The sequence below is a fragment of the Enhydra lutris genome, unplaced genomic scaffold, assembly GCF_002288905.1.
Source record: "Enhydra lutris kenyoni isolate GAN:26980312 unplaced genomic scaffold, ASM228890v2 scaffoldscaffold46, whole genome shotgun sequence".
NCBI lineage: Eukaryota > Metazoa > Chordata > Mammalia > Carnivora > Mustelidae > Enhydra > Enhydra lutris.
In genome coordinates, this window is record NW_019154130.1 from 12,159,726 (window position 1) to 12,173,468 (window position 13,743).

The following is a 13,743-nucleotide window of genomic DNA, read 5'->3' on the forward strand; positions in this document are numbered from 1 at the left end:
TGCTGAGCAGAGAGCCCGATGCAGGGGCTCGATCCCAGGACCCTGAGATCATGACCTGAGCCGAAGGCAGAGGATTAACCCACTGAGCCACCCAGGTGCCCCCTGAAGTTCTTTTTAAGCAATGCTTGTTTCCACCAGGTGCCCTTTCAGTAGCTAGCTACCTGGAAGCCAGAGAGCAAGACACACCTCCTGGTGTCCTCTGCACAGGCATCTCCTGTAGTTCTCTGTGCAGAAGAGGCGCCGGCCTTAATTTCGTCACTTGAGATCATACTTAAAATAAAACTTTGCTCTGTAATCACTTATGTAGGCTCTTTTGTAACATACATTTGGTACTTAAAAGGAAAAATCCCAGCAATATCTATTGATTTGGCGGTCATATTAGTGCAGAGAATTTTGTCTGAGATTTTAGCTCTGGGTAGTATTTTCCTTCTTTCCAGCATATCCATATACCTCTGAGAGGGAGTCAAGTGGCCCTGGGTTGAGACTCACCCAACTAGGGCAATAAAGAGAAAAATTAGTCTAATGCATGGTCTTAACAAGAGGGGGAGTGGGAGCATGAATAATTAATCTCACTCGTCTATGGCAATCAGATAAAATGAAGTCCCATTTGCTCAACCTTATTAAAAGAGAGAGAGTGCGGGAGGGAGGGAGGGAGAAATGGTAAAGGTCGTTAAGGGACTTTTAACATGGAAAGAACCGCCTCGGAGATGGGTAATGTGTTTTCTAATCTCTGTGGTCTTTAACTAACCCTAATGGTAAAGGTACTCTTCGGATATTCTGATTCATTGAATTATTAAACATTTCAGAAAATACTTGACTCTTGACTACGAACTTTGATGCCTTTATGATGAATTTGCAGTCTTTCTGGAGAGGGATCAGATTTCCCTGTGTCACTTAGAGAGGACCCCTCCACTTGCCAAAAAGGAATGAGAAAAAGTAAAGATGGACTCAATACCAGATTTTAATTCTTACAATTACCCAAGACGTTTGCACATCAGAGGCCTACCTTCCTACTATGGAAGTTGAAAACAAAAAGAAATTTTTGAGTCCAAGAACTCTACCAAGAGCTCTATTTACAAGGAAAATTAGCCTATGTGAGAGACCATGAGGTTGCTGTTAATTTTTTTCTCCCTCCTAGAACTGATTTTATGCAGCTTTTAGGTTATTCGCTATAGATAGAAGATTTGATTATTTCTATGTTCTTACTTGGAAGAATAACTTTTTTTTTTATATTTTAGAATTGTTGAGTTATTTTCAGAATTGCTAGAACTGTATAGAATTCTTGGAGTTTTTTCAAAGTTATTTTCCACTGCATGAAAACAAAATTTAGCTTGTTCTCTATAGTCTTAATAGATTAGGAAGGCATTTTCAAATTTGAAATAGTCTCTCTTCCTTTCAGGAGCTGCTGGCAATATTAATTAAGGTGATAATCTTGTTTAAACTGTGAAGCATTTCCAAAGATTCACTTGTTAGAAATGTGTGTTGATAAGGAGATCATGGTTTTCAAGGTCGAGATCATCAGCCTCTCAATACTGAAAGAAGAATATCCTGATAAATTGATAAATGTAAAGTTGAGAAGAAAAAGAGAGCATGTCATTTCCGTGTGTGTGCAAAAGGAGGAGAATCTCTACAAAATATTAACATTAATAGTTTTGAGTTCAGTCATTTTAACCGCATGATCAACAGAATAGAATACGTGCCCAGAAGTGTATGTGTGTGTGTGTCAGAGAGAGAGAGAATGAGGATGAGGAGGCTTTTGAACTGTGAATTTGGGGGCACACATGGGCAGTATCTTAAGTATTTACAACAATGACTAATCCATAGCAAGCATCTAGTTATTTTTTTATGTTATTTTTATTATTTTATGTTATTTTTATTCATTTATTTGAGAGAAGTGAGAGTGATCACAGAGGCAGGGGAGAGGGAGAAGCAGACTCCCTGCTGAGCATAGGGCCTGATATTGGGCTTGCTCACTGGACCCTGAGATCATGACCTGAGCTGAAGGCAGACACTCAACCAACTGAGCCACCCATGCACCCCCATAGCAGGCATTTAATGTTAATTAATTGAATTTTTTTTTTTTTTTAGTAAAAGACTTAAATAATCTTTAAAAAGATTCCTCATGAACCACCCTTTTTTTTTTTTCTTTTTGCTGGAGAGAAAGCACAGAACTGTTCGATCGTAATGAATACGTAGTCTAGAGATAAAGGATACTTTATTTGCTTCCACACCTTATAGAACAGAACCTCCTAAAATTAGCAAGGGGAGAGTGGCTGAAGAGAGAGATGTTTGGGAATGTCAGTTATACCTCACTTAAGAAACTTGTTTTAGGGGCGCCTGGGTGGCTCAGTTGGTTAAGCGGCTGCCTTCGGCTCAGGTCATGATCCCAGAGTCCTGGGATCGAGTCCCACATCGGGCTCCTTGCTCAGCAGGGAGCCTGCTTCTCCCTCTGCCTCTGCCTGCCACTCTATCTGCCTGTGCTCACTCTCGCTCTCTCTCTCTCTCTGACAAATAAATAAAATCTTTAAAAAAAAAAAAAAAGAAACTTGTTTTAACATTTGGAAATAAGACTTTGTGTTTTGGTTTGTAGTTTAGTCTAAAGAAATCATCTGTCATGTAGTGATTAACTATCCATCCTCCTGGAAATAGTACCATTCTTTCTTTCACCTTCTGGGATAGCAATACAGAGAAGGGAAAAATGAGAGAACACAGGCTGGCACATCTGTGGACATCAGAAAATCAGAAGGCAGCTTCCCAATCTGACGCCATCACTGACTCTTAGTTTCCATGCTGCTCTTTCTGGGTTAGGAAATTGGGATACCTAACGTCCCCATTTGGCGTTTTCCTTTGTGTCCTATGATTTTTGTACCTTGGCCTGAGGAATTCTTTGGCTGTTCTTTTATTTTCTTTTGCATTTACTTTTGTCATTCTAAGAGCCATATCCCTGTGCTGGAAAAGGTCAGGAAATTATGCAGCAGAACATCTCCGTTACGGGAGCTGGGTGATGGTCTGGGATAAGAAGTGTTGGATGGGGGCCTGCTGTAAGCAGCCGCACACCCACATATCTTCCTTCCTTCCCAGATCCTGGTGTACAGCCTGGAAGCAGAACGGTGCCTCTCAAAGCTGGGCAACGCTCTTGGTGATTTCACTTGCGTCAACCTCAGAGACAGCCCTCCCAACCTCATGGTCAGTGGCAACATGGACAGGAGGTAGGTGTGAGTGAAGAGCCATGTTTTGCAGCCACGGTGGCTTTCTGCCGGGTCTTTGCCCCTCGCCTCCGCCGTGCTCGCTCATTTCCTCTGCTGCTTGCACGGCTGAGTTCTCACCCCACAGCCTTGCCGCCTCAGTTCAGCCTGATCCTTAAATACCATCTCCGTGAACTTGGAGAACAAAGTCTTGCATTAGGTAATAGTTGGACAGAGCTAGCTCTCTGCCTCGTTTCTGAAACGCCATGGGAAGGTGGTCTTTTAAGCCATTTGGTGGACACAGTTGGTAGAAGGTCCAGTGGGACCACTTGGAATATCTTTTGTCCCCCTGCTGCAAAATTTGTCTGGCATTTAAAAGCTCACTTTCTAATATTAAAAACAATAACCTAAGGGCTGAATCATGTTCAGCAGAATAGGGTTGCCTGCCAAATGATGTCAAGAGTGTATTTCAGAACACTATGGTGTCCCTCTGGTGATGGGGGGAAAAAAGGGACTTGATGGGAACAGATTCCAGTTTCTATTTAGCTGATTAGCAGTCTTCTCTTTAACGCTTTGGCTTGGGGAGTCGGATTTTCCTGCTACAGGGTCCAGTGCCAGTAACGGACACTCCAGGAACCACCAGTACGAAAGGATTAAAGTATTTGAAAAGACCCTCTGAGTCCAAATTTTAGGTCTTTTTCCCTCCCGTCCCTTCTCTCCCTTGTCTTTTCTTTTCCTTGTCTTTTTTTTTTTTTGGCCGGTTATCTGCCATGTCTGATCCAGTGCCCTGAAGAGAGGTAGTATGGCTGGAGGCCAGGGTCTGCCGGCGCCCCCTCCCCTGGGCCCGGCCCCGGGCTGCAGGTGGCGGGCTGCTCGGTGTGGGGAGCAGATCGCAAGGCGGGCACTCCCGTGTGCCAAGTCTCAGACCTCTGCCGCGCCAGTGCAGCAGCTTGCAAAAATAATTATTGTGTCAAATAATATTTTCAACTCCTGACCTTCACCCCTCTGCTACGCCTTCCTTTAGAGCAGGAAGATAATGTGAGTGCGCTCTGTTGAAAGAAAATTGGTTCTCAAGGCTTCCTAAAATGGCTGATAATTTCTGAGCTCAAGAATTGAACTCCTCGTTGTATGTCCAGTTTTTCTCTTAAAAAGCAAAAAACAAACCAGGCTTGGTAAGTTGGTCCCACATGTGGCACAGCAAATGAAATCGGTTTGCAGTTTACTTCTATGTTGTGTTTTGCAGACTGAGCCGCACAAAGGCTCCACGCTTATCTGATAGGATCTCCCCCAGGGATCGAGCTGCTACTGCTCTCTTTCCAGGACAGCGAATGCAGAGGGCTTTTGGGGGCATCCACATGGAAGGGTTTAGAATTGTAGGTCATCCCTCAGAGTTTGCTTACGGCATGAGCATTTAGGTGTTCGACTATAGCTAGGCTCCCAGGAAGCCGCCGTGGTGTTCCAGAGAAGAGGCCTCTACTGCCTGCATTACTTAGCCCAGTTGGCTGGACGGGGACATTTAAGCCAGACTGTCCCAACCTTTGTCAGCCGAACGGCATCCTGTCCATTAGCAGACCTGCAAACTCTGTAAAGCTGACCTTGTCCTCTGGAGCAGGGCTGCCAGAAGAGGAGCTAAAGGCCCTATGGAAAACGGCTCTCTGGTCACGTTCGAGTGTAGATTTGACCACGTGAAGTCTGTTTCATTAGGAAACCAGTGTTGTGGTGTGGATTTTTGGTTTGGTTTGGTTTTTTCATCCTCTGTCTCTCTGGATGTAAAGAGCAGACTAGTGGCTTGGAGTTGAGAAGGGGGCGTTCAGAAAGGCGTTTCATCAGGGCAGTGCTAGATGTGCCAGCTGGTGGGCCGCTGCTGCGATGTCAGGGGCCTGCCGTCACAGAGGTTGTTCCTTATGAATCAGAATAGTAGCATAAGCAAAATGAATTTGAAACACAGGGGCTAAAAAATTATACATCTGGAAAAAGGAAAGAGTAAGGAATCTAGAGTTTCAAATCTAGTAGCAGGAATGGGGTATGCATGTGTTTTCAGCAAAGGCTTACTAGCTAGGAGTCGGATCTCGTTAGAGACGCACACAGAGGCTCTTACAGCTTAGGTTTCATCTCAAAAGTGGGAGCAAGGGGTCCAGTACTATGAAGAGAACAACATACTTGGTTGTCAGTTAACGGCCGCTGCAATTTTAAAAACCTGAAACTTCCTTTTTAAATATTTATTTAAACTTAATTTCTACTGCGCTTAGTACTCTGTCAATAATTTGAAAATGAAGTGGACTCTAAAGATACATAAAACTGTCCCAGGTTAAGACAAAAGTCATCTTCATGAATGTAAGGAAATTAGCAAACAATGGGTAGAATTTTTTAAGACATTTTTGTCGGGGGTGGGATGGAGTGGCTAAAATTTAAAGGGAAAGAACAGCTCACCTAGCATCTCAACCTTTCCAGAAAAAAAGTCTGATAAAGATGAAGAGAATGATTGGGGTAGAAATGGTTATTGTTGGATTGTGCTTCTCTCTTACTCGGAGAAAAGGGCTGTAAAGCAGGGAGAGGGAGGAGTGTGGCTCTGCACAGGAGTTTTAACATCATAGATTATTGACTTTTCTGAACACACATTTTGTCCTTTCCTGCTAAACCAAGAAGAGCGAGGAGTAACGTCAGGAGTGGGCTTGTGTCTGTTCTCCTCACCACAGTGTCCAGCGCTCAGGCAGGGCTCAACACAAAGTTCTGTATTTATTCTAAGATGCCCTTTTTATATTTTCACAGCTGTGCAATCAGGATGTGTCCTTTATAAGGAAATCTTAAAATTAATTGGCAGCATTTTTAGATGCTACACGAAATAACGGTGCTTCTTATAATCAGTGGTGTTTTCAATGAAATGAAAGGATGCATTGGCTCAATGAACGCAACATGAATTAATGGCTTAGGAATGATAACATTTACAAGAAGCCTCAGTAGGTCACCAAGAGAGAGACTGAAGGAAATAGGCCACTTTGTTGTTGTTTCAGTTTAACCTGTGTTTGGGGTTCACTGAGCATTGAAATCTCTACATTTGTGTCTTCTACCAAATTTGAGAAGTTTGTGGCCATTATTTCTTCGGGTGTTTTTTTCTGCACTAATCCCTTTCTCCTCTCCTTTTGGGACTCAGTGATATCAGACTTCTGATGTTATCCCACAGGCCACTGATGCTCTCTGTTCATTTTCTTCCCTAAACTTCCTGTCCTTCAGATTGTATAATAACTCTTCAATTTAATTTCAGGTCCACTGACTCTTTCCTCTGTCATATCCATGTCCTCCTGAGCCTACCCAGTGCTAATTTTTAATTTCTGGTTTTTTGGATTCAAAATTTGCATGTAGGTCTGTTTCTCTGCTCAGAACATCATTATTTCTTACCATTTTACCTTTACCTTCTGGAATATAGTTACAATAGCTGCTCTTAAAGTCATTGGTGATTCCCCAAATCTGGGTTATTTGTTTTTTCCCTTAAGAGTGGGTCGCATTTTCCTGGGGATTTTTTGGTATTTTTTTGTTTCTGTGGTGTCAGGGGTGGGGATGTATGTCAAGTACTTTTGGATTGTATCCTGGACATTTGAAATGTTATGTTGCGTCCACTTTGGATCCTGTTGTGTAATCCTCTGGAGAATGTTAAGATTTTTGTATTAGGGGGCACTTGGGGGTGGCTCAGTTGGCTAAGTGTCTGACTCTTGATCTCAGCGTTGTGTGTTCAAGCCCCATGTTGGGCTCCACGCGGTGTGGAGCCTACTCTTAAAAAAAAAAAAAAAAAAGGATTTTTGTTGTTGTTGTAAATAGGCAGTGACCCTGGTTAGGTTCAGACTGCACGTTCTGTCTTCTGTGGGTGGTAACTCCAGTGTTAGCTCCATTTTCAAAGGTTTTGTTAATGCTTCTCTGCTTCTCTGGTAACACATGTTACCCAGGGGTCAGTCTGAGATGCTATTGGTTTTTTGTATGTGGTTTTTTGTTTGTTAACTAAAGTATAGCTGACATGCAGTGTTCTGTTAGTCCAGGTACACAACGTAGTGGTCCAGTGATTTCAGCTGTCTGTCCGTTATCACCAGGACAAGTGTCGTTAGCATCTCTTACCGTACGGTCTTGACTGTATTCTCTAGGCTGTACTTTTCATCTCTGCGACTTACTATTTTATACCTGGAATTTTGTACTCTCTTAATCTCCTTTACAGTGTTGCTCATCCTTCCATCCCACCCACTTCCTCTGGCAACTACCAGTTGGTTCTCCGTATTTACTGTCCGTTTCTGTTTTTTTGTTTTTTCTCATTTTGTTTTTTAGATTCCACATCTGTGAAATCATATGGTATTTGTCTTTTTCTCTTTGACTTATTTCTCTCAGTATAATACCTTCTAGGTCCATCATGTTGTAAGTGGAAAGACTTCACTTTTTATGGCTGAGAATATTCCGTTGTGTATATATACCGCATCTTCTTCATCCGTCCATCCATCCATGGACACCTGAATTGCTTCCATATCTTACTCTTATGAATAATGCCACAGTGAACACAGGAGTGCATGTATCTTTTCGAATTAGTGTTTTTCTTTTCTTTGGGTAAATGCCCAGAGGTGGAATTTTTTAATTTTTTGAGGAACCCCCATACTGGTTTCCACAGTGGCTGCACCAGTTTCCTTCCCCACTAACAGTGCACAGGGTCCCCTTTTCTCCACATTCTCGCCAACACTTATTTCTTTAGATACTAGCCGTTCTGACTCCCATGAGGTTATAACTCATTGTGGTTTTGATTTGCATTTCCCTGATAAGTGGTGTTGAGCATCTTTTCAGGTGTCTGTTGGCCATCTCTGTCTTCAGAAAAACTGTCTATTCCGGTCTTCTGGAGATGGCAGTGTTTTGTTTTGTTTTGTTTTTAAGATTTTATTTATTTATTTGACAGAGATCACAAGCAGGCAGAGGAAGGGGGGGAAGCAGGCTCCCCACTGAGCAGAGAGCCTGATGCGGGGCTCGATCCCAGGACCCTGGGATCATGACCTGAGCCAAAGGCAGAGGCTTTAACCCACTGAGCCACCCAGGCGCCCCACCAGTGTTTTAAATCTTAGATGAAATCTCGGAGCCGTTGCTATGTGCCGCATTGGAGCTGTCCCGCACAGCTCAGAGAGGAGCTAGAGATTTGTGTGGGGGCTTGTACAAACAGTAACAGGCTCTCCGTCTGTGTGTTCCTCTCTTCATCCCTATACTTTCCAGCGTTCAGGGGCTCTTTGGGCAACTGACCAGAAGAAAGGGTTTCTCTCGATCTTCCCTACCTGCTTCACTACCAGCTCTGTGATAACAAGGCTACAGAGCAAAGAGGGGGGACATCCCCACAAAGACATCCCTTCCCCAACACACACAGTCTTGGGACTGCAAGGGCCCTTCGCCTCGGTTCTTCAGAAAGGTGGCCTTTCTTTGGAGCTCGAGCTCCTGCACTACCACACAACTCTTGGAGCTCATACTTGGGGCGTGGCTGAGAGAAAAGAGGGAGAAAATGAGAAACCTTTCCCCATGTGGCCCCTTCCTCCACAGCCCACCATCCGGAGTTGACTCTCCAGTGTCCTCAGGTGTTAGCTTTGTGTTTTGTCCAGAGGATTTGGTTGTGGTCAGCAGGAGACAGGCAGTAACAGGCTTCATTCCTCTTGGCCAGAAGCAGAACTCCCACTTTCTCCTCAACGATTTAAGTAAATGAATAGTTGGCAGTCAGGGGCTGTGTTAACTGAGGCCCCTTTCCATCCTGTCTGTCCTCAGTCTCCTCATCGGTGACCTGCTCATTCCCCACCATGAAAGGGGGGTGGGGGGCGCAGCGGATCTCATCCTGGAACATCCTGCAACAAAGCAGCTCGTCACTGTTCTGCAGGGAGAATCTCAGTAGGACTTGGTGGTAAGGGCCTATGTCAAGATGGGAGTGGGTTGCCAAGGCAACAGTCACTCTACCAACAATGCTCACTGCCTTTCTTGCCCTGGAATCTCAAGATGAGTTTTTAAATTTTTAGCACCTTTCTTTGAGATAAATTCACATGCCTACAATTTGCCGGTTTAAAATTGCACAATTCACAAGGCTGAGTTATATAACGTTCACAAGGTTATGCCGCCATCACCATCACCCCAAAAGAAACCTGTACCCACTAGCAGCCACTCCCCAATTCCCTCCAGCTCCTCTAGCTCTAGGCAACCACTCTTCTATTTTCTGTCTCTGAATCTGTTTTGGACGTTTCATATAAATGGAATCCTATAAAATGTGACCCTTCGTGACTGGCTTCTTCCGCTTGCACGATGTTTCCAAGATGAACCTGCGCTGCAGCCTGAATCACTTCTTCATTCCTTCTGTGGCCAAATAGTACGCCTTTGTATGAATATACCCCATCTATCCACTCGTCACTTAATAAACATTTGGGTTGTTTCCACTTTCTGACTATTGTGAAACTGCTGTATCATTCAAGTACAAATTTCTGTGTAGACATAGGTTTTTCGTTTTCTTGGCTATATACCGAGGAGTGGAATTGTTGGCTTACATGGTAACTCAATGTTGAACATTTTCAGGAACTCTAGAACTCTTTCCAAAAGTGGCTGCGCCATGTGACTCTCCCACCGGTACTGGGCGATGGTTCTCATTTCTCCATGTCCTCGCCCGTCCTCCCCCATCCTCGCTCTTGTCTCTGATTATAGTGTAATGGGTGTGAAGTGGCAGCTCATCCTGGGTTTGATTTTCATTCTCCTGGTGGCTAATGTGATGTTGAACTTCCTTTCATGTGCTTTTTGGCCTCATCAAATAAGTGTCTGTTCAGATCCTTGGCCTGTTTTTTTCGCTGGGCTACTTGTCTTTTTTATTTATTGAGTTGTCAGAGTCTTTAATAGATTCCAGATACCAGTCCTTTCTCAGATGGGATTTGTAAGTGCTTTCCCCCAGTTGGTGGTTTGTCCCTTCATTGTCTTGGTGGTGTCTTTTGAAGCCCAGAAGTTTTAAATTTCAATGAAGTTCAGTTTATCCATTTTGTTCTGTCACTAGTGCTGCTGGTATCACACTGAAGAGGCCATTCCTAGCCCAGGGTCACGAAGATTTACTCTTAGGTTTTCTTCCAAGGATTTTTCTAGTTTTCGCTGTTCCCCTGAGGTCCCGGTGCAGTTACAGTTGATTTCTGTGTATGTTGTGAGATGGGAGCCCAACCTCATTCTTTTGCGTGGATGTCTAGCACTATCTGTTGAAAAGTATTCTTTGCCCTGTTGAACTGTTCAGCACCATTGTTGAAAATCAATTAACCGTAAAATAGGGCTGTTATTCTAGGTATAGTCATCTGATTAAAATTTAAAATCTAAAAGGATATTAAAGTAAGCTAAGTATTTCCATGTTTCCAATTTGGGATCCTGTGCCTTACTGGGGAGGGGGGATATACATCACCATTATTGCCCACAGATGGCTTCATGGGCTTTTCTGCTGGGGATCACAAGATGTTCACAGCGCTCTTCAAGGCCATCCATTGCTGGCCCCACTGAGGAAACAGCCAGAAAGGTCGAGTGATCAGTCCAAGGGCCCTCCTACTCTTATGGGCAATATAGAGAGAACTCCAAACCTGAGATACAGCTTTAAAATGGAGAGCTTGGAGCAGAGCCTGGAGTTGGATAATTAAACTGGGTCCTTCTACTTAAAAAACTATGTCCTTCTAGTTGCTGTTTACAGTGAATCCTTACCAGAGGCCACCGTCAGTGCTACAGAGATAAAGCTTATTGATTTTGGCATATAAGGTTATATTTAAGATTCTCTAATAGCCCAGGTTCAGCAGGACAAAACAGAATCGTGTATTGATTTCTTGAAAAAAAAAAAAAAAAAAAAAAACCAAAACCTTGATTAATTTGGTCTCTTAAAAAAGAAGCCTCCATGTTAATGTTTTCTTACTTGTTCCCTCTATTTTCTGGATAGAAATACAGCTTTAGGTCAGGTCCTTCTAAATGAAACTGCTGAGCCAGAGCCTGAACAGGCTTTATCTTTGCCATCGAATACAGTTTGCCTTATTATCGTTTGGGACTATTTAATCCAAACCAATGGGAGGCGAGCCCTGAGTGGGTGACCCCCAGTTAGTATCCGAGCTCGCTTCTGGCCCCGACAAGCACGGAGTTGGGGTGTGCTGCTGCCTGCTGTCAGAGGGAGAGTGAGTGGGGCATAAATGTTGTGTTTGCTCCATCTGCAAGTGTTAATAATAAGTTACTCAAAGCTCTTAGCACAGGACCAACCAGAGCGTGCCTCCCTCTCAGTCCCATCACGTTTTCCTGCCCATCAGATGGATGCTCCTCTACTGGAGTCTTTGGAAGGTTCTGGTGTCTTTTATTTTAATTGGCGGGCTAGCGCCGACTCCTATGGTGTGATTTTCATTAGAGAGGGGCTGGAGAGAGGGAGTGTTGGAACAGCCCCCAAACCCAACCATGAATATTAAACATAATACAATTACAGCTCTCGGACCAATTATTTTTCTCTTCAACAGGCAAAGTTGATGAAATACTTGCTAGATAGGAATTCACAATATCTACCATTCGCTTCTTTCTGGCCCTGGAATCCGTTGTCTTGGCAGGATTTTGTGCCCATTTGTCGTGCTACCTGTTTCCCAGCACTGAGTCTCAGATTGGAGTGCTGAGGTTGCACACTTGGCCAAGGGAGGTGGTTCAGGTTGGTGGCGCTCTGTCAGAGGCTCACACCGGTTTCTTGATGTGGGTTTGAATGGCCCGTGCGAACTTCGCACACCGTGGGGTGTGCCATTTCTGTCTGTGGACGAGAAAGCAGAGTGATGCCTCTCTAAAGAGATTCCTATAAATGCTCTTCCTTTTTTCCTGGGGTAGAAGTTCAAGTCTCTTTTGGCCCGGTTTTGTTTTCCTTAGTGATGTAAAATACACAAACACCATATCTTTCGGTGTATTTGTTTATTTTGTTTGGAGCCATCCATGCTGGTATCTAAATACAATAGGAAAACAGATGGCAAACTTTGAACTTCTGGACCAGATTTGTGTTTGCCTTTGTCTCCCTAACAGCCAAACTGTAAATTATGGAGTATAAATATTCAACAGAGGGGCTCTTTATGAAAATCACCACAGCAAAATAGGCCCTTATTAACCAAATATGTGCTGAAAAGTACTTGGGCCAGAATTTCCTCCTCCCCCCACCGGCCCTTTCCAAGTTGCCCTGAGTGAGCAGTGCATCTGTAGCCTATGGGCGGCGCTCCTTTCCCAGCATTTATACCTTTCCTCACTTCCCCTTCGCACAGTGCCTCCAGTGGCTCTAAATGCGGGGAGGGAGACCTGTTTTTCCAAGCCTGTTGCCTGCTCTCCCTGCATCTGTAACCCCCGACCCCTCCCTGGGGAGGGAGGATTGCACCGCCAGAGTCAGAGCTCATCCGCGCACAGCGTGGCCTAGATGGTTCTGTGTGCTGGCCCAGAAGAACCAGTGGATCTCTCCTCCATGTTCTAGGACTACGTATTCTCAAATCCAGTTTTGTTTGAAGCAAAGCATACATCTAGGAGTGTACGTAAGCTGTGTGTACAGTTTAGTCACAGAAGGCCTGTGCATCCACCCCCACCCCCCCAGCTTTAGAAACAGAGCGTGGCTGGTACCTCTGTAGACCTGAGGGTGTCCCCCTCCCCCATCATGAATGAGTCCCTGTTTCTGAAACAACATGGCAGTGTCTCCGCTTAAAAGGAAAGGGCGCCTTTTCCCCTTCACTCTGCTATTGCCACTCTTCCCCAGGGTAACTGCTATTACCAATTCAGGTGTGTCCTTCCAGAATCTTACTAAGAGTTTTCTCCCCCCCGCCCTTTTTTTTTTTTTTTTTTTTAAGAGAGAGGGGCATCGAGGGGCAGGGGAGGGAGAGAGAGAACCTTAAGCAGGCTCCACACCCAGTGCTCGGAGCCCAGTGCAGGGCTCGATCTCATGACCCTGAGATCATCACCTGAGCTGAAACCAAGTCGGATGCTTAACTGAGCCACCCAGGCACCCCCAAAATCTTAAAATTTTTCAACTTTACTTGAACAGGCAACCCACACATTCAAAATTGAATTCAGAAGTACAACAGAGAAGCCAGGCTTCTGGGCACTTCTCTTCCTGAGCAGCCTGGTCCTCCTCAGCCACGACTGCCCGTCCGTGTTCTCCAGAGGGTGTCTGTACGCACACAGCGCACACACATTGATTCTTCACCCCCACACCGGTCACACCACCAGGCCGGCACTCCTCACGTGGTGCAGTGGCTTAGGGACTGTCGGCCTGCCCCGCTCTGCCTCCTGCAAAGATGGCGCCGGGGCGGCTGGATGGCCACCCGGAGCTGCCATCGCTGGCACGCAGCTGACGGAGCTAGGGAACCGTGCCGCGAACGCTGTTTCTGGTGTTCCTCACTTCGGTAGGATACGCTTAGATATGAAATTCTCGTTCTGATTAGTGCTCTGGAGTGTGAGTATGCATGCCTTTCATGAATTCTAGAAAAATACCAGTCCTTAACTGTTTGGATATTGCCTCCTTGCCCTATACTGTTTCTCCCTCTAGAACTTCTTTTGGATACATGGTGCA

At 44.7% G+C, this 13,743-nt stretch overlaps 1 protein-coding gene across 2 annotated transcripts in view; it reads left to right on the forward strand.

Moving 5' to 3' along the window:
* The window catches only part of LOC111156448 (F-box and WD repeat domain containing 8), a 123,045-nt gene that overhangs the window by 101,149 nt on the left and 8,153 nt on the right, over window positions 1–13,743 (forward strand). For both annotated transcript variants that reach the window (XM_022517361.1, XM_022517362.1), the window contains exon 8: window positions 3,082–3,209. In XM_022517361.1, the coding sequence (XP_022373069.1) occupies window positions 3,082–3,209 (128 nt within the window). The remainder of the gene's footprint in view (window positions 1–3,081; window positions 3,210–13,743) is intronic.